We start from the raw sequence: 21071 nt of genomic DNA on the forward strand, positions 1-21071 counted from the left end.
GAATGGAATATGTGATTCTCGTTGCTCAGAATTACAGAAATGCCTGATTATTTATAGATACAATAAAATATACACTGATTGTTTTGCAAATAACTCACCATTTCTATTTAGAATCATTGTATGCACTAATGTATTTGCAGATCATGTGCCTCAGTTTTCTTTTGTAGAGTTAGGTAAGTGCTGGGACTACTTTGTTTTAATTGGCAACAACAAAAAAATGTCAAGAATCATTCCCATCAGTATTTGGTCAGACGAGCAAAATGGCATAAATATAATTTATTAAAGGAGTCAGTTTATACTGTTCTGTTAAACAACATGACAAATGTTTTACAAAGCTAGTTAGAATAATAATTGCATATATTCTGCAATCAGATGTTGAGACTCACATGACATGATGTTAGTAAAAAAATATAAGCAAACTTTTTGAGGAGTATGTTTTTCTTTATAAGTAGGCTTATAGTGCTCAGGCCAGTCACATACACTTGATTAAATTCATTTATTTTATGTATTAATCTACATTGCCTCATTTCTAAAAGGACTTGAGGTTTGTGTACTTGATTTAAAAACAAAAACACACAAATGTATCTAGTACTCTAGCCAGGACATCTTTTTATTATTCATTCATAGGTAATACTTTGGCCCCATGTGCATTGATGTAGGTGAGGAGAATTTTGGCTCTTTGTTCTATTACATCGATAAGCTTTTCAATTCCTTGTCTACCTCCTTGACTTTCCCAATAAACTTTATCAAGAAAGAGAGACTGAAGGAGCTTCTGCCGTAAGTGCTGGCTCTTCAAAACAGAAACTGCAGATTCAGGAAACCTGAAAAGATAAAATGATATTTTATTCTTAGTAATTATTTGGAAATATGCCTTACCCAACTGCTCTTTCCTTCATTAATCTGGCATAAATCACATCATCAAACAGTACCTTGAGAATCAAAACATTTTGTCACTGTCAAGCAGATACTTCTCTTAATAAATATACTAGAATAATATGTTACAAGGGAACTAAATACCATTGAGAACATGACATGCTAACATATTACTTAAAGTCATTATATGTAGGCAAAGAGAGGCACAGAATGAAAAAGGATTCTGTTATTCCAGGAAAAATACTTTCCTCAATCTTAAACTCCATTTCACCCATGGAAGCCACTTTAATCTGTCAAGGAGAATAGTATTCTCATAAGTGTCAATGTAAGGTTTCATGAAAGAAAATATGAGAAGCAAAATGCTAACAATTTCCATCAAGTTCCCTTCCTGAGCAGAAGTTGCAGGACTAAATTTAATGTGAAATAATACAAAATATATGTAGTAAAAAGGAAAAGAATCATAACAAAATGCCCAATTAAGTAAAGAATTGTCCTTGATTCAGATTTATATTTCAGGCATTCTGAGGATCTGGGAGCATTTTATCAAACTGGAAACTAAATTGTTTTCAAATAAACTTAGCAAAAGGCAGATTTTAGAGCCAGGGCATTCTACAACGAACCATCTCTCTGGAAAATGTAGGGCTAATTTAGAAGGATCCTTACTGAATGACCTTAAGAAAGTATATTGTGCTTTCTGCTCTTCATATAGAAAGACTAAGGCCAGGGGTCTAGCACATATGTTATCTAGAGGACTTAGTAAAATTTCTGGATCCAAATCATTAGTAATATTTTGCTGAATGACTAATTTGGCCTCTCCCAGCTTTCATTAAAATGCTGGTGAAAATATTGTGAAAATATTGTAAAAACTAAATCAAGAATATATACTGGTATCGAGTGCAGTTTGCCAGAAGTTTCAAGCCTTCTAAGCACCTTTTCCAAATTTCAATGGAGCAAGTTGTGGAAAGCACTCAGGGGGCTTGAATGCAAGGGATCCAGGTGCCCCCGCACTTCTGAGGCTGCAGAAAGCCCAAAGGCCACAGAGCTGGCTGTGCTTAATGAGTCTAAGTAACTGTGGAATTAAATAATGCTGATAAGGTGTTCTGAGCTCCCTGAAGACATTCAGTATGTAATTTAGTAGCCATAGTATTAATTAAGTAAGCATTTTTGCTCTATGCAGTATTAACAACTCATGATTTAAAAACTCTATGGCCCTTCAACTAATTTAGCTGTGGCAGAATGTATGAGACGAAACTCTTAAAACCAGGGATCTCTTTAGTGCCGAGTTATTTCATAAAGGAAAATCAAAAAATTATTTGTCTTTGCATTATACTGATTTGATTAATAGGATTATTCTACGCATAAATCTGGGTTAGCAAAGTCATTGTTTTTGTTTTCTGATGTGTAAATTACATATTCAAAGATGAGTTAACTAAACTCATTACTCCTCATAATGTATTTAAAGTTAAATCTTCTTTGAAAGCATAAATAAAACAGTATTTATATTTATATGAATGGATGGACAGGTACTCTTAATTCTAAGAGAAAATTTAGGGATTTAAGAAGATGCCATAATATCAACTCCAAAATAATGCCTTAGGTGTGCAAATTTTCTTACACATAAAATTTCCTTAGTTTAGACACCTAGAAGAGAGAAGATTGAAGGTATAGTCTACCTTCAATCTACAAAGAAATGTGAGGAGCAGGTATTAACAGGGCAAAACATGGCAAAAACTCATGAAATTGGGGCTCATGAAACTCTCAATGTCTCTAGGGTTAAAAGTACATAAAATTCACATTACCTAATTCTCAGCAATAATTCTCAGAACTATTGTACTCTTCAGAGTATTATTAGCAGAAGTAATCGCAACAGCATGCACACCACATGTACTGCAAAAAATTACTGGACTTTTAGAGCTGCTCATGTGCTTTCCAGCCAGCACTTATCTTCACACAGCTGGTTAACATTTTACTATTTCACTCCTCTATTTTCAAATCTCATTTCTTAGTCACTCTGATTTCTGACTAAGGTAGGAAGACTGTGAAGAGTGGCTACAGGTGAGGCCTTAAATCTAGCCTCAGTCTCTAGAGCAGGTTGAATAGTTCAGACTCTACAGTCACTATCAACTGTCTTAGTTTCCTTTTTTCCATTAAATGTAAATTCAAGATACTCTCTCCCATAATCTATGTCTACTGGAAGTATTTCCAAATGTTCAAAAACCCTCCTATCTGAATTAAACAGCTGCTGTCCTTGGATAGTGTTCTACTCAGCTGACTAATTTTTTCGCCACATTTATTAAAGTCACTTGAGCTTATTATGCCTTTAGACATCCTGCCATGTCAATATCTACATGTCTGTTAGCTCCCCTGTCCCATGCTCTAGTAATGGAGCCTCTGCTGCCTGTTTATCCCTGTTTTGCCAGTTCCTATTCTAGAGATTCTTGCATGCTTCCAGCGTAATCGACATGGATTTTCACGGTGAGGGCCAATCAACATGATGGAGGTAAAATGTAGCCAGGAGCTTTGTAGTTTGGTGACAGTGGCACCCTGGGGGCATTCTTGTCCTGTTCCGCTTGGGTTCGTTTCCATTTTCTGGCCCTCCACTCCCAGATTCTACATCTAAAATTCATTTCAAGGGTTAAATCAATCAAATATAGGATGTGAGTTTTTTCAAAACTTTACTACTTATTTAATACAAATCTGATATATCACATATGTTACTCCATCATAAAACTCACTCTTTGATGCCTTTTAACAACTTGAAGTTTAAGTTATCTTCACTTCTGTCAAAGAAACCTTTGTTGTCGATAAAGACCAAATGCCTTGGGTCATTCTTTCTCTGGATAATGTGTGCTAGAGCCACAGAATCTTGGTCGTCACATTTCGGCCTCAGTCCATTCTGTACACAGGCATCTTCCTTTCGAGGTCTGAATCCACAGCAATTCGTATCTAAGCGATTATAAATCTGACAATGGAAAACAAAAACAAAATCCAAGAAACTGAGTAGAAACAAAACTTGAGAAAGTTAGATTTCCAGAAAGCTAGTGCTTTCTGAATAGCTGACTTGCCAAAATCTAATAGGGCCAGGCTCGTTTAATTAAAGGCAACTGTGAGAATAAGTCCAAGGTTCATATTCTTCTGACTCAGCTATAGTTATAAGCATTTCCAGCTTCTGCTAACAGCTCCAAAGACAGTTAGGCATCTCCACCCTTAATATTCAAAGTTCCCACTGACATCACATGTATATGCACAGCCAGAAGAATCTCTGACCCTATTCATGACAGAAGGTAGAAACTGCTGTACTTTTACATATCCAGAAGGCTATAATTTGTTTTCTCCCTTGGGTTGGGTCATAGAAAACCTGAGTTATCTCAGTGGCTCAAATGAGCAAAACTATTGGGCCTATTGGGGTTTACTATAGGAAATAGAGCTACTACCATACAGACGAGGGTAAACAAAGATTAATTAGAAAAGGGAAAATAGTGTAATTTCCATTTCTTTGGGCAAGGAAGGAAATAATATTTATTAATCAGGGTAAATTAAAACCCGGGCTCAGGAATTAGATAAATTTAAAGTCACTTCTCTGCTCTCACACTTGTTAGCTCTGTGACCTTATATAGGTTCCTTTACATTACTCTCAATTTAATTGCCTGTATAGTGAGAAAGACACTACTCACCTTGAAGAGTTAGTGGGAAGATTAGTGAAAATATTTATATACTAAATATTAGTGAAAATATTTATATACCCAGGCATCTAGAAGATACTCAAGAAATGAAAACTGTTATTACCATTGTTGAGACACACATATACACGATATGAAGTGATTTAGCTCAAAACAAGCTTTGGAGGCAAAAGGCAATCTCTCCATTTTAATGAAGGAAAACTGAGCCTCAGAGGGGTTAAATAATCTGCTTTGGATAAAATGTTAGTTAATAGGAAAGTTAAGATTTAGACACAGATGTGTCTGTCTCCAAAATTCCATGATTTTTTCCCCAATACGTCATGTTGAATAGTTTAAGGCTAGTGGAAGATTGTACATATGCTCATGATTCAAAAGGTGGCTACATACAGAATGTCACTTTTATTCTTGTGGCACTAAATCCCCATCCTTTCTCTTTCTCCTGTGTTTTTGCAGATCCCTTGGGGCTGGCCACTCTAGGAGACTAGTTGCAAAGAAAGGAACGCAGAAAGAGTAGTACCAAAATTTAGCCACCTTTGAAATGATCGTTCATTCATTCATCCAACAAAAATTTACTAAATATCTTCTACCACCTACCAGTGGGCTAGGCACCAAGAAAGACATTGCTCATGGCCAGCACCTCCCCACCACCACCATTTCCAGAGGAAAATAAAGTGGTCATTTAATTGTGCCTCACAATCACAGCAAACTCTAAGAACTGGGCAAATGAACTTCCTCTCTGTTTTCTGCATGTAAGTAGACTTTGTATCAAATAGAATACTTAGAGAAGCAGAGATCATAAGAGAAGTTAGCAAAACAAATTTCCTATGAAGATTATATAAAACCAGTCACATGGGGCAGGGGTGGTCAGTGAGCCACTAAAGCATTTGGACAGCTCAGAGAGAGCACTGCTGGTCTAAAAACAATTTACAGATAAGGAAGGCCTCTGTCAGGATTGGTTCCAGGCAGCTGATCCATGGGCTCATAAGTCTAATCAATGATTTACCAAAAGGTCACATAGGCCAACTGCAGGAAAGAGGAAGTCTCCACCGCCGGTTGTAGTGCATTTGCTTGCACTTCTTGTTCCCCAACGGTGAACAAGAGTGCCCCAAGCAAATCACTATAGGTTAAATGAAAAAAGTTTAAATTAGAAACTATGAGAAAAATTTATTGAGGCTTTTCTACTTGATTTCATTCATTTATACACTATCTTGACTGCCTTTGAATATGAGAAATCAAATGATATAAAGTCATTGCATCTGATTGCCAGTTATTTCACTTAAGATCAGGGTAAAGGGAGAACATGAAAAATAACTCTTCTGGAAGCTGCTTCTCAGCAGCTTCTCAATCTCCCTTTTTAAAATATATATTAGTTAATACTTCTTAAAGGATATGCCATTTTGTCATCATCATCATCATCATCAATATTTACATCAGTTATAATCACATTATATATGGGAAAAGCATTAAATCCTATTTAATTCTGACTACAAGATCACAGTCTGTTATATTGGATATATGTGTTTAGAGCTTAAGCCTTATGGACAAATCTACCATCCACTTCGTAAATACTGCTCTGAACCCTAAGCTCCATTTTCATTGTTGGGAAAGGACCAAGATATATAACTACATTTCTGTTGTTTCTAAAACATAGCCATATGAGTCATGTATATATTAATGTTAAATAATAAGCACTTTAGAGTTTAGGCCCTAACTGTAGTACTTACTTCCATAAATACTATACTTTTCTATTTTTAAACTACATAAAAAGCATTAAAAATTAGAGGTGGAAAAGACCAATTTAAGTCATCTTTTTATTGCCTTCCCAACATTAGATTGTTTCCTACAAGGTTTTTTTAAAGTGCTTCATCTGATCTAATTTTGAATCACTCAACAGTCTGTGATGATTTCACCACTTCCCTGACAGACTTGTGCCATGCAAGTCTAACAGACCCTTTTATTGAAAACGTGTATATTCAACTCAACCTCTCTTCCAGAAAATGTTTGCCACTCCTTTTATTCAAATCTACACACGTACTTGATGTGTATGTTCACATGTATTGAGTGAGTGTGTGTACACCTACTGATGAGTTTGTAAAGCCTCAAATCTGGGTTTTACTTTGTTTTTCTCATCATCAAACTATGGTAAATTATGTCTTTATATTATTGCTCTTGTCTAACAAGGGCTTAAATAGATCTTAAATCTTGCCACCTACCTCTTCTCAGAATTTTGTATATAGTCTTCCTTTTGAATTCACATTCAATATACCCAAAATAATTTGACCACAAAACCATAATCCACTTCCTTAAATTTAGTGGCATTTTGCTTGGTATTTAATTTAGTTACATACTGAATATAATTCTGCTTATTTTTACTTGTGTTTAACCTATTTTTAAAGCCTAAAAAAGCATATTTTAAATAGGTAGGAATCTTTAACATGGTTTATACACTTATTAAAATAATCATTTCATTTAACTTTTGCATGATTAGCACTGTAGTTCACGTCTAAGTGTCCATGCTCTTAGATAATTATCCTACAAAGAAGACTATTTGAGGGTAAAAGTTGTCAGTTAAGTGACTGTGAGTGTTGATAATCATTACTGCAGTTTGTTCAAATTTATGTCTCATTCTTTAAAACAAGAAAAATCTTTAACAAAATTGATCTTCTGAATCTGAAGATTACTGCAAACCACCATTTTCCACAAAATTACTCTTAGCTCTTTTAGGAAAATATATCTTTTCAATGTTTACCTAACTAAAATTATACTCAGAAAAATCCAGGTGTTCCAGCCAAATTTTTTTGTTGGTGGGTATATTTTTAGATATATTGCCTTCTTCTGAAGTTTCTTTTTTAAATTCCATTTTCCTTTTGGTAGTGTTAGTTTTGCCTGTAGGAAAAAGTATCAGATGAGTAACTTGCGTCATGCTCACAGTGCCTAAACATGGAAGCCTCTGCTGCAGTGACTAGCTCTCCAAAGCTCATGAGAAATCTACAGATACCCAATGACTTTCCACCCTTTGAACACCACCAATTCTAGCCGTCTTCAAAAAATGGGTATATTGGAGCAATTGCGGAAGTTTCTTCATATCTTCTTTTTCCTCAAAACAATGTGATTAAATGACTAATGTCAGGCAATGCCTGAACAAAGGCAATAAAAATTCATCTAAAAGTGCTGCTAATATTAATAATAAAAAAAAAATAAGAGCAGTCATTTATTGAATGTTTACTATGTGCCAGAAACTCTACACTTAAGGCTTCACACGTACTGTTTCATTTAATCCTCAAAGCAACCTTAAGAGGTAGATGCTACCAATAATCTCATTTACAAATGAGGAAACTGAGGCACAAAAATGCTAGCTGACCGACCCCAGGTCCCTCAGCTCATAAATGACAGAACTAGGATTTTAACCCCGATGTCTATGTCTTCCAAGTCCACGCTTTTATCCATCCTGATTGTATCTCTCAGATGCAGCCTCCAGGGTGGTACTGCAAGCAAGTGCATCTGTGTAGAACGTTAAACAACATGACATTTAATAAATACTAGTTGTAAGGTTTCAGCAGAATTACAAAGAACTTCAGTGTAAGAGTCAGTGTAAGTGTAAAAGAAAAACTCATGAAGGAGAGGATATCACAGTGGGGTTTTGAGAGACAGGCAGTGCTAGCTAAAAAAATAGGCAAAGGCATGAAGGTAGGAAATCAAAAGACATCTTTAGAGAAACTGAGACGATATTTGATCAGTGCTTCTCAAACAGTAGTGAAAGACCAGGTGTTTTTGTCTTTTCTTCCACCTCGCTCTACAATCCATGTAGATTATTGCTTTGTTAAAATAAAATAAAATAAAATATAAATAAATAAATAATAATAAATGAATATAAAACAATTTATTACTACAGAAATGAAAGTTTTGAAAGAATACCAATATTTTATTAGATTCAATAGATAAAATTATTCTACCAAATGGTCATCAGTTTTTAATGTCTACTTGTAACTTTTGAACTTATTGTGGGCTGGAATGAACTGGTTTGGGTCCTTGAATTGCACTTTGAGTAGCAGAGAACAAGACTCTGACGTTGACAGTCAGGGGACTATAAAGGCAGGTGGAGCAAAAGGTGAATAAGAGCACGGTGCCTATAAGGAAAATGTTTAAAAATATGATGTGTCCTCAGGTTTCACTCTCAGTTTCTCATGTGGAGTTGGAAGAAAGGTAAAAGGCAAGGGAGCAAGGCCTCAGGTGAAAATGCTAAAAGAATGAAAATTGAAGGGAACCAAGGTCGAATGTAGTTGGAAGCTGAAGAAAGAGTTAAAGAAGATTTTCTTTTTACCACAGACTGGGAGTTGCCCTTATCCAAATATTTTTCTTATTCAATTCTTTTAGTTAAATTATATAACCCTGTATATTTTTCTACTTTTGTTTTTCTACACCTCTTTAAGTGCGTGTGTGTGTGTGTGTGTGTGTTTCCAGTTTGGTAAATCAGTATCTAAAGATTCTCACCATCTCTTTCCAAGATATTTATTTTTCTATTTAAAAACTGCACCTTTACCAAATAAATTGCAATTTGTACAGAGAAGGTTTAAATTATGCAGCAAAACGTGAAATGGTGAGATTTAACAATTCACCATAGTAACTCATCCAGTGCATGCCACACAGTAGTAGGCACCTGATAAATGTTTATTATTGAAAGAACTCTGCTGAAAGTTGGTGTTCACTTTGTATTTGGCTATTTATAAAGCTCCTCCAAAATACTGTTTTATACTGGGAAGGGTCAAATAAACAAAATAATGGTGGCATACTAAGACATGTTTTTTTTAAAAAGTAGCATCTAGTAAATGGAATTGGGGAAAAAAAAAATAGGAAGGGAGCAAACAATGGAACAGCTTGGGCTCGTCCTTTGCCCTTGATTGGTTTCTTTATGTGGGTTCAGTTTCACTAACCATGGACCATGAACTTTTATATCCCACAGAGAGTCCACCATAACACTTTGCACGTAATAAATATTTGATAAATACACAATAAACAGATGTGACAGAAATAACAGTAGGACATTTTTTCTATACTTAGCAGTGTTTCTGGAAGTTTTCTTTGAATACCAGTTGTCTCATAGAACATCTTGTTTTTAGAAAATGCATAGAGGAAAAAAAGTCACATTTTCAGCAATTACTTTATTTCAAAAAGTCAAAAAGGCAGTGAGAATTGTTATCATTATCGGCCGCTCTCTAGGTACAGAGAAACACAAAAACACATGGACTTATCAGCTAATAATATTGGAAAATTCTTCTACATGGATTTGTCTCTATGTAAACCACTATATGGTTGCCATGTTATCAGTGGAAGTAGAGTTGAATCCTTGTAGTCTAGTAAATGTATTAAGGTAGGCAGGATCACAAAGAAGAACAACTTAAGACAAATCCCACGGCGCCCATGGAACTTGTTAATACAGACCCAGCTTCTTACTTTGGGAGCTATACAAAGCAAAAAGGCCTCACCAGCCTGCACCTGTATCACTTGGGAACTCTCACCTCATAAGATAATAGATTTCATTTTTGTTCTGTGCTGCCATGGCAACAGGTACCTGTTAAATTAGCATGCATGCAAATGTGACTAGCAGAGCAGTTCATGAACAATGAGAAAAATAAAAATAGTTTGCAATATATAGATCTACAGTGGGCATAGGCTCCTTGGGCCTCTGCCTCTGTAAGTAACAGTTTTGCCCTATACCACCAATGCACTAGAATTCTACTTTTAAAAATAACTATCAGTGTGTACCAATTCAATGCAGAATCTCCAGTTTCTTTCACATCACTGAATCATAAGGAAAAACATTTTAATGCTATAATATATTTGGATCTATTTCTATAGATGCAATGTTTTAGTATATGTGCTGCTGAAGCAAGCACTAGATGCAATGTTTAGAATCCATATACTGCACCTCTGAATAAGTATGAGAAGTCGAGCATCATTCTGGCATAGAGAGATTCTTGAGAGAGTCACCAGGCAAGTGACAATCTATTTTTAGAGAAAGAAATTCACGTTCTATAATCTGCACAAGCAGAGCTGCATGAAAATAGCCTCTGCCAAAGGCACACCCACCTTCCTATAAAAATTTATAGAGAGCACTCAGACTAAAGAAAAACAATAATTTTTATATTTTATGAAACTCTGATTTACAGAATAGATTTATATTAAGCAAATAAATTTAAAACAGGAATAAAATAGCTTTAATATAAGTAAATTGTTTAAATCCTTTCTTTCAATAAAATGAAACACCATTTGTAATGATTTAACATTAAATAGGGTTGTAAATAAGCCTAAAATTGTATACATTTACATCTGCGGGAATAATGTTATTGGACACTTTGCTTAAATTGATGTACATTAATTTTTAGTATTTTATAGAATTTCTATCTATTTTATCTCCCCCTCTAACAGTATTTTATTATAAGAAAATTGACAAAAATAAGTAAATATAAACCAAATGATTATACTAAAACACAATTTTAAATAAGGTGACAAAGATTCTTTGCTTGACCAAACTTCAGTCAGTGTTCTGAATCTTCCCTTAGGCCTGTCTATGCACTTTCTTATAAAATCTAGTTGTAGCCAGAACCCTGCTAAGTCGGCTTACCCAGAATCCCCCTCATCTTCCACCAGGCCTCAGGCAAACCCGGACTGTCTTCAGCAGAAATCCGGTTAGTCCAGTTTACCCAGAACTCTCTTGACCCTGATGTTTTCTCTTAGTTATTTTCTACTCACTGACCCCGTACTCTGCTATAAATCCCACTTGCACATGCTGTATTCGGGGTTGAGCACAATCTCTCTCTCCCACTGTAAAATCCCATTGCAGTGGTCCCTAGGCCTATGAAAATGTTCCTGAATGAAGTCTGCCTCACCATTTTTAACACGTGTCATTCCTTTTTATTTCTTCAACAAAGATTAACACAATCTAATGGAATATATCCAAATGCTATTTAAACTCATACTTCTTTGTAGAAATCAGTTTTCTTTATAAAAATTTAATTAATTTTGACATGCTGACTACTTACTGGTTATTTAAAAATAATTACTGCTTCAGCATAGAATAGTGGTTGCCAGAAGCTGAGGGGTGAAGGAAATGGGGAGATGTTGGTCAAAGAGTACAAACTTTCAGATATAAGTTCTAAGGATCAGACTACAGTGAATAATATTGCATTGTATATTTGAAATTTGCTAACAGAGTAGATCTTAGGCATTCTCACCACACACACACACACACAAAGGTAACTAACTACACAAGGTGATGGATGTGTTAATTAGCTTGAATGTGGTAAATATTTTACAAGGTATATGCATAGCAAATCATCGCGTTGTATACTTTAAATATATACAATCGTATTTGTAAATTGTACTTCAATAAAGCTAGAAAAAAGAGAAAATAAATTAATTCTGCTTTACTAAATTAAACTTTTCAAAAACTATTTTTCCATGTACATATAGAATTTCTCATTTTAAATGAATTTGTTGCTATGCTCCTAGGGTTGGTAAATAGATATAAAATAAAGCCTGTCTCAACCTTATTATGGAAATAGTTCTGACCTCATGAACCCCCTGAAAGGGCCACAGAAAAGTCATTGCCCCCAAACAGCCCCATTCAATTTAACCATAAACAATAATAATTTTTTGAAATTCCAATATCACTCAGTTATCTGCATCCATAAACAACTTGAATATTGTTGAGAAGAGCCCAGAACTACTAGAATCCTTATAAACCAGCTCTCACTTAACCCTCTCTGAGTCTACTTCATTAGGCAAAATAAACCATACATCTTTTTAATATAATTACAAATATATATATATATTTGTAATATATACATACTAAGCCAGATAAATATTTGCCCACCCTCTCAGGTCTTCCTATGGAAATATTATCATGTTAACTTTTCCATGGTTTTTTTATTTGCTTCCTGGCAGACTTATTCAAAGGTCCATTGGTTAGATGTCCTGTTTGAACCTCAGTCAACCTCTGTCAAGGTCAGTTTCAAACCATCTGTGGTTCAATGACATAGAATTAGTGGGGAAGCCAATCCCAAAAGCTAGCTCAAGCAATGCATTAAACAATTTTGAATATCAAAAGGTTATTTATGAAATCACACAGGCTTCCTCAAATCCCTGATCGCTCCAGCCCAGCTATGTATACAACAAGGCTTAGAATTAAAGCAAACTATGATCAAATTCAGCACAGGCTAAAAAGTCCATGGCAAGAGTTGAAATAGCAAAAATGAAAATGATATAGAATTAAATAACATATGCTGCACTTTTGATTAATAATTAAATTAGAACTGACCCAAAAATGTTCAATTGGTTGTCATTTAGCAATATGAGGTTATGAATATAAGTTATTTGACCATTTTCCCTTTTGATTTAGACTGATATTAGAGAAAAGACCTTTTGTCAACCAATTTTCTAGACCACATTCTATGCAAATGAGTCTTTAGCATAATCAATGCCAGAAATCTCTGAGAATAAATGCTAGATAGTAGGTGAAAAGAATATATAAAATTCTAAAACCTTTTCATTTGGAACCAGGCATCTGAGGAAATCTGTATGTTCCTTAACAGGAGGAATATGCTTTGAGACACAAAGAACTATTGAATTGGGCCAGGATTCAGAGAAACACAGTCTTGTTGTAGAGGCCAGGTAGCCAATAAGTGATGCCTCTGTGACAAACGAGGGTCAGTGTGGCTAGATAACTCTTTCTCTTCAAAGATGCCTCCATTAAAAATCAAATAGCTAAAGCCTATGAAGTGAGAGAATGTGGTCTCTAAAAATCAGGTCTGCACTACAGAAATAATGTCAAAGTTCAAAAGAGAGACTCAGAGGCCATGCCTTTCTATTTACTTCCTCTATCCGGTCATATTCTTGTAGAGAATTTTTAGCAGCAGAAATACATTCCATTTAAGGGCCATAAAAAGTGAAACTATTTGCCTTTTTTAAGTATATGCCAATATAATTCTACTGGTGGTTTCCTAATCTCCCCGAAATTTTGAGAAGGCCTTGCTTCTCTGGAAGAAGGTACAATCTGGCAGGCCAATTTCTGCTGAAGGAGATTTCACAGACTTCTTAGATTAGACTCTCTCTGAAAGCATTGATGCCGAAGGCAATCATTCCCAGGCATGGAAATAACATTGTGTCAGATTCAAGAGCCAAGTCACAAAATCTCAAATGATAACTGAGGCCCACGGATTGATGGGAAACTGACTCAACAGAACATAGAAATCCCTCGATTCAAGCTTGTTAAATTTAGCTAAATCCCCAAAACAATATTTTCTATGCATCTATGCTATAAATAATTCCTAATTTTATTTTTAAAGTAAAATAAAAAGTATTAAACTATGCTAACAGGAAAAATAGAATAATGGTTAAAAAGCAAACAATTTAAATAAAACACCTATGAAACCATGCAAAGCCTTTCATATGATGCTGAAATGGCCAAAAGCAATAAATAAACAATCTGTGGTATTTGTCACATTAAGATTCTGGTTCCGATCTAAGAAAAATTTCTTGGCTTCTACCTTGCAGACCTATGTTCTCAGGAAGAGACCCTTCGTAATATCCACCTTTTACTACACCCCTATTACTGGAATCATAAAACCACAGCCTGGCTAGATCCCACCCCTCTCTAATTGTTAAAATATGAGTAACTGTTAAAAACGAGAGTAGTAAATTGTATAAAAATGTATGTGGTCAACTGCATTTACAGTATGTAAGTTTTACAAAACACAGACATCCACTTATAATGCATGTAAAATGATTTTTAAATTGGCTGAAAAGATGCACACTAATCTCATGAGAGTGACATCCTCTGGGGAGAAAATGGACATGAGCACATGGTCAAAGGAATTTAACTCATTTTTAATATATTTATATCTCTAAAGTAAATGCTGAAAGCAGATATGCAAAAGAAACATTGACAAGATAATTCTAGAAGATAGAAACATGATATTTGTTATATCTTTGTTCTTTGGGATTTTGTTTTTAATGCCTCAGCAAAGGGTATGAGGAACAGAATTTGAGAATAAAAGCCCAATGATCTTTCCAAATTCTGTAGGCAGAGACCCGTGTAGTTAATAAACACATGAGGAGGTATTCTCTTCAGTTCTCCCCATCCATCTATGCAAAAATGGCAGCCCCTGCCTCAGCCTGGCCTAAATGGTATGTCCATGGAAAATGTCTTACGTGATCACATGTTTTCCTATAGCACCAAATGCTATAATGAGCAGCTCTACACCATAGAAAATTCAAGGAAGACCTACATGATCCCTATCACTAAAGCCTGTAATACCTAGAGATTCGGGAAGTCATAGTTATACATATAAATACAATAAATTCAGATTCTTATAAATGGGGGTTTCTAAATGATAACTGTGTTGATCTACTGAGTACTTGCTATCTGTCAGTGTCTTAGTCCAATTGGCTGCTATACCAAAGTACCATAGACTGAATGGCTTATAAACAACAAACATATTTCTCACAGTTCTGGAAGCTGGAAGTCTAAGATCAGGGTGCCGGCATAGTTGGGTTTTGGTGAATTCCCTCTTCTGGGCTGAAGACTTCTCACAGTGTCCTCACATGGTAGAAGGGAACAGGGAGCTCTGTTGGGCTTCTTTCATAATGGTATAAATGCCACTCATGAGGGCTCTGTGCTCATGACCTAATCACTTCCCAAAAGCCCCATCTCCTAATATCATCACGTTCATATATCAGGAGTCAACATATGAATTTTGGAGGAACAGATATTTAGACCATAGCGACCAGGGACCATAATAAGCACTTCATGTGCATTATTTCATGTTATTCTCAGAACAAATATCCAAAGGAAGTTATATCACTTCTATTTAAATAATAAAGAAAGTATTAGAGAGGTTATGATCTTGCCCAAGATTACAGAGCTGACTATTGAAGCAGGGATTTTAAGCCAAGTCTGTTTTATATAAACACTATTCTATGACATTTCTCTATGAATTTGATGTACTAAAAACTTGCAGAATTTTTTCAAATGATATCAGATGTTCAGAGAAAAAAAATGAAGATTAATCTGGTTAAGTTACTCCCAGAAGGCTTTGCAGAGAGGGATTAGAGCTGAACTGTGAGAGACACGCAGGCTATATATTAGATAGGGAGGAACAGAGGTGGTGTTCCAATGGTGAGTAGAGCCTGTTCAACTGGCAGTGAATAGACCAAAATACCACAAACACACACACACACACACACCCTGTAGTTAACAAACACGTATCTCCTTATTTGTGTACTATAGGCTGAGGGTACACAAATAGAGTACAAGTTAGTCATGACAGATTAGAATAAAAAGGAAGTCAGAAGGTCAGGTCATGGTGTTTTTTAAAAATAATGCTGATTTTTTTTCTATATAAACTCTACCACTAGATTAACTACAAGTTATATAAACTTTACCAATAGATAACTAGATAAGAGATGAAGGGAAATTACTCTTTAAAGAAGTATTCCAATTAAAATTAGGAAGTAATGACTAAATTAGAATATCACCATTTTTTTCAATACCTAGTGAAATAATGGATCGACACTGAACATCAAGAGCTGCTATTAAGAAAAGGACTAAAGACATTATGTACCTCCTGGTAGAAGAACATGCCACTATCTATAAAAAATTCTTGAGAAGAGAAATCTAAATCTGATCAGGTATCTAGACCTGACACCAATGTATATGGCATTGCAGATGTCAGAAGGACAAATAAAGTCACCATAGAAGTGCAACCAGCCAAATTCAGAGTCTAGAACTTTATAAAATAAGTGATCTGGTTTCTTCAATAAATAATATAATAGGGGAAAAAAATGAAGAGATGGATACCAATGGATCACAAAGTATAGGCTTTATTTGAATCCTGATTCAAATAAACAAACAGATATATAGATAAATGATTAGAGAGATGATAGATATATAGACAGAGATGATAGATACATAGATACGTATAGATAATTTACGAGATAGTTAAAATTTTGAACACTGACTGGATATTTAACTGGAATTATTGATAATTTTTCTTTCGAGTATGATAATGATAATGTGCTTGTGTGTTTTATCTTCTAGTGATTCAATGTACTGAAATATTTATAGATGAAAGAAAATACTGTCTGGGATTTGCTTTAAATAATGTGGGCATAGTAAGTAGATAGAACTAGAGGTGAAACAGGACTGTCATGAGTTAATTGTTATATTTGAATGGCAGGTACACGAGAGTCATTATAAATATTCTATCTACTTTTGTATATGTTTAAATTTTTCCATAATAAATTTTTAATGCACTAGGTATTTAAAATTTATTTTCCAATTGACTGAATCTTCAAAGATTTTTTTTTTCAAAAAGCCATATGATTAAAAGGGAAGTAGGAAAGATAAATTCAGCAATAATCTGCACAATAAATTGCAGTTGGAAAGACTAGAGACAAGGAGATCAGTTAGGAATCTCTTATGACATCTCGACCTGTATTGACAGGAGTCTGATTACGGTAGCATTATTAGGAATGAAAAGGAAAATGTCATTGGAGTGATTTTGAGGAACTGTCAAAGTTTAGTGCTATTAAAAGATTAGGCACTAAAAAAGCTATATTCAAAAGGTAAACCAAAAATTTTAAATGGGGCTGATTTTTAAAATAGTAACATCATGAACAGAAATAGGTAAGTCAAGAGGGCAAATTATTAGGAAATATGATAAAAAATCTGCTTCTAGACATAAAGTTTGAGGGGCTGAAATGACAACTTGCTATTTAAACTATTGTTAGCTACATAGGCACAAAAATTATGTCATTTGTGCTCTCTCCCCATGACTATTTAAAAATAAAGTCATAAGTTAAAATTCTATAATGAAATAATTAAATAAAAAATATAAGTCAAATCTTTTTGGAACTATTAAAATAGCCCAAATTCTTCTTTAATAAAAATATTTTCTTGGCATAGTTTAGCCATTTCATTTATATCCATATTTCTACAAAAATCTCTATGTTCTTTGAATTCAGAGTAAATCTATATGCTTCTTTTACATCACTTCTTTTCTCTCTACACATATAAACATATAAAACAATAAAGACATTGTAGGTACCCAATAAAAAACAAGTTTTCTGGCCAGTTTCCTCATGTGTTGCAAACAGTACTTAGAAGAAAAAAACTGTAGTGCCACAAGATAATTTGGAAAGTTTTCTGCGATCTCTTTAAATAAGTCCTATATTAGCATCTTTAATACTCAAAATAATTTCTCCTACTGACAAAGTGCGAACATATGTATAGAAGAAACTATGTCAAAGTCAGACTTTTGAATTTCATTTATAACAAAGGACAAACTAAGTTTTATACAATTAAAATTCCATAGTAACTGCAATACATTTCAGTGCATAGCAGGTCCACACCTGAGAAGTTTGGAGTTTGTCATTTTTAACGCCTAGGGTGACACACTCCCATGTCCTCTACTTTAGTAATTGAGTCTCTGTGATCAAGTGAACTACTGTGATTTTCATCAAAAAAAAAAAAACCTCAAGATATTTCAACAAACAAGAATAAGCAAGGATATATTGTTCTCTAAACCCTCTGATCCTTGGCAAACTTTGTTCCCTAAATCCCAGCCAATTCTGTGTGCCAACCATTATTGCTGAAGCTAATCCCAGACTTTCTCTGCTACTTGAAGCCAAGACAGTATGTGACTACAGCCTCCTTCAATGTTTGTTAGAAAATGAACAAGAAACTGTATAATTTGCCTGCTTGGACTTACCAATAATACATGGTTAGAGGCTATTTAGATTGGGAATGTACCAATTCTGCAAAACAATAAAACTGACCTGAACTATATAAAATCTCAGTGACTGTACCCTGGATTGTTATGCCTCTTCCTGTCAGAACACCTGGCTGTGAGTGTTTGTCCTCACTGACCTCTGAAAGTCAGAGGCGGGGCTCTTGATCACTGCGCAGCAGGGGTAAAAGGAGGGATGCTTGGAGGATCCTCATAATCTATCATGGAGGCCATAGTTGGAATCTTTCTTTGCCTGGTATATAGAATATCCCTGTAGAAACAAATCTTCCTTTAGTGGGAAGTGATATTTCCTCTTGTCTAGATTATAGTTAGTTGAAATTTTTACTTTTACTATTATCACATTATTAAGTGGAAAAAAATGACGTGCAGAATAAAAAAAATGGGAGCAAATACGTCAAAGATTAACACTTATTAATCTAACTCATTATATTCAGTAATCAAATAACTAGAAGCCAGGTAAGAATTAGGAGAGTTAACTGAAAAAAGACAATTGTAGGGGGCAAGGCATACCAATTCATCATATTTGCTTTTTGAATTTATGAACATAAGTTTATTACTCACAGTCATCTGAGAGAAAACTACCTTCATGGAACAGGAAGTTTCTGTAAGCATCATTTTTCCCACTCTGAATTTTTTTACACTTTTTTCAGCCCTTTGTTAGAATCCCTCTCTCTGAAACTCTTCCTGTCTCTTATACTCACCTCACTTCTGAAAGTTTTTCAGTTTCTAGACTAAATGTCATTCGCAGTCCACGTTCTCTTACCTCCAATTCCACAAGAACAAATAGCATCCTATTTGTTTCTATAGGATGTTAAACTTGAGTCAATTATATATTATATATTCTGCTATGATTATCTGTCGCTTCTATCAGATCGCACAACTCTTGAGGGCAGGGAGATGGTCTCATCCACCTTTTAACCACCAGCACTAAACCTGCTAAGCTTCTGGAACAGAGAAGAGCTCAAAAGACATTTGTCAAATACAAGTGAAAAGAAATATGTGTAACTTATTTTGTTGATGATGGAAGCAAACATCTCCCAAGATACATCTCTGCTGGTCCCCCTCTGTATAAAAACCTCTTAATTTCTCATTAAATAAATAGTTATTCTTAGAAAATATAAGTGCAATAAGAACTCCATTAAATTGTAAAAATAATAAATACTTTCTATTCATTTGATTTTTCATTTTCTAAATGTCTCTTCCTTTAATAAACTTTATTTCTTTATTGCAAATACACTTTTATTTATTTCGATTTTAACGTTTTTAGTTTGACACTTAGTATTTAATATTTTAATATAACTAGGTAGTTTTCTTTGATCAAAAAAAGCAATACTCTGAGTCACTGTGACAATTTCATACATTCTGCTAATCGAAAAGTTATAAAGTTGAATAAGACAGAAACTGCCATTGAGAAATTCACAGCTTATTAAAGAAGACAGACTAGTCAAAAATAATTAAAATAGTATGCTGAGATCTATAAGTAAGAAAGTATATACAAGTAGAAAAAAATGAAATGATTCGAGAATGACTTACAATTTAATGAAAATATTTTATTTCTTATATTGATATTTACCTCTATTATTTCTAGATGATTAACATCCTAATTAATATGTAATACTGAGCACCTACTATATAACACAGCTGTTCTAAATCCTTTATGTTTATAAAAGTATTGAATCCTCTCAATAGCCCTCCTCATAAACAATACTACTATTTCTAAATTTTATAGATGAGGAAACCAAGACAGAGCGAGGTTAAATAATTTCTCAGTGTTAAAAAAAAATTAATATTGGCAGTCAGGATTCAAATTTAGCAGGCTGGCTCCAGAATCTCAGTTCCTAACCACTATAAAGATGATCTCTGGGGACAAAAAGCAAGTTTTCTACATCCTAAATCTTCTCATGTTATTTTATATAATCTTTTGAAAGAAATTTGACCAAATCTTGGAAACTCAAATACTCTCTAGAATATTACTCTTTGTCATCCTAATGAAGGTGAATTGTTGTCTACAAAGTTCATACTCCTCCGCTTCATGAATAAAAGGTTACTTGTGTCTCTTTCACATTTTACAGACCCAGTAAAATGGCATAGCCTTTGTGAATGTAGATTTGTTAATTGGATAAAACAAAAAGAATGTTGTATACAGGAAATTAACAACTGGGTTCTGTATTCTCTTGCCTTGGCTGTAGCATCATAAAGCAGTAATTTTAGTTTGCTTCAAGCATAACTTTTCTAAGACTGTTCACAAAATCCATTTAATACACTCCAACACATTCCCAGACACCATTTGAATAAGGCATATATTCGACTTTAAAATAAAAATGTCAGTGAGATTGATGAAAAGGATTATTATATAAAAGATAACTATTTATTATGATACTCATGAAAAATGACCTAAGCTTGTTTATTTATTCATTTATTTGTTCAGTAAACATTTTAATAACTATCTCTATAAACAGTGTGTAATGCTAAATATAGAAAGTAAAAAGATCAAATAAGATGATCTTATTAGAACAAAATTTCTCTGGAGTAAAACTGACTATAAGCAAAGTCAAAAGAAAAATGACAAAGTAAGAAAAATTATTTGAGACATATAGAATTGATAAAGGCAAATTTTCATAACATACAAAATGTTTTTGAAATAAGAAAATGTTATCGAATGCAATATAAAAGTGCAATGATTTGACTACACAATTCACAAAAAATCCCC

General features: G+C 34.2%; 1 protein-coding gene across 5 annotated transcripts in view; it reads right to left on the reverse strand.

The window, feature by feature from the left end:
• Positions 1 to 260: 260 nt before the first annotated feature.
• GASK1B (golgi associated kinase 1B) overlaps positions 261 to 21071 on the reverse strand; it is a 41098-nt gene continuing 20287 nt past the window's right edge. For all 5 annotated transcript variants that reach the window (XM_039876246.1, XM_039876243.1, XM_039876245.1 and 2 more), the window contains 2 exons: positions 3609 to 3835; positions 261 to 821 (listed from right to left, as the gene is read on the reverse strand). In XM_039876246.1, the coding sequence (XP_039732180.1) occupies positions 614 to 821; positions 3609 to 3835 (435 nt within the window). In that variant the 3' untranslated portion in view covers positions 261 to 613. The remainder of the gene's footprint in view (positions 822 to 3608; positions 3836 to 21071) is intronic.

The sequence above is a fragment of the Pteropus medius genome, unplaced genomic scaffold (genome assembly GCF_902729225.1).
Source record: "Pteropus medius unplaced genomic scaffold, Ma_sr-lr_union100, whole genome shotgun sequence".
NCBI classification, from domain to species: Eukaryota; Metazoa; Chordata; class Mammalia; order Chiroptera; family Pteropodidae; genus Pteropus; species Pteropus medius.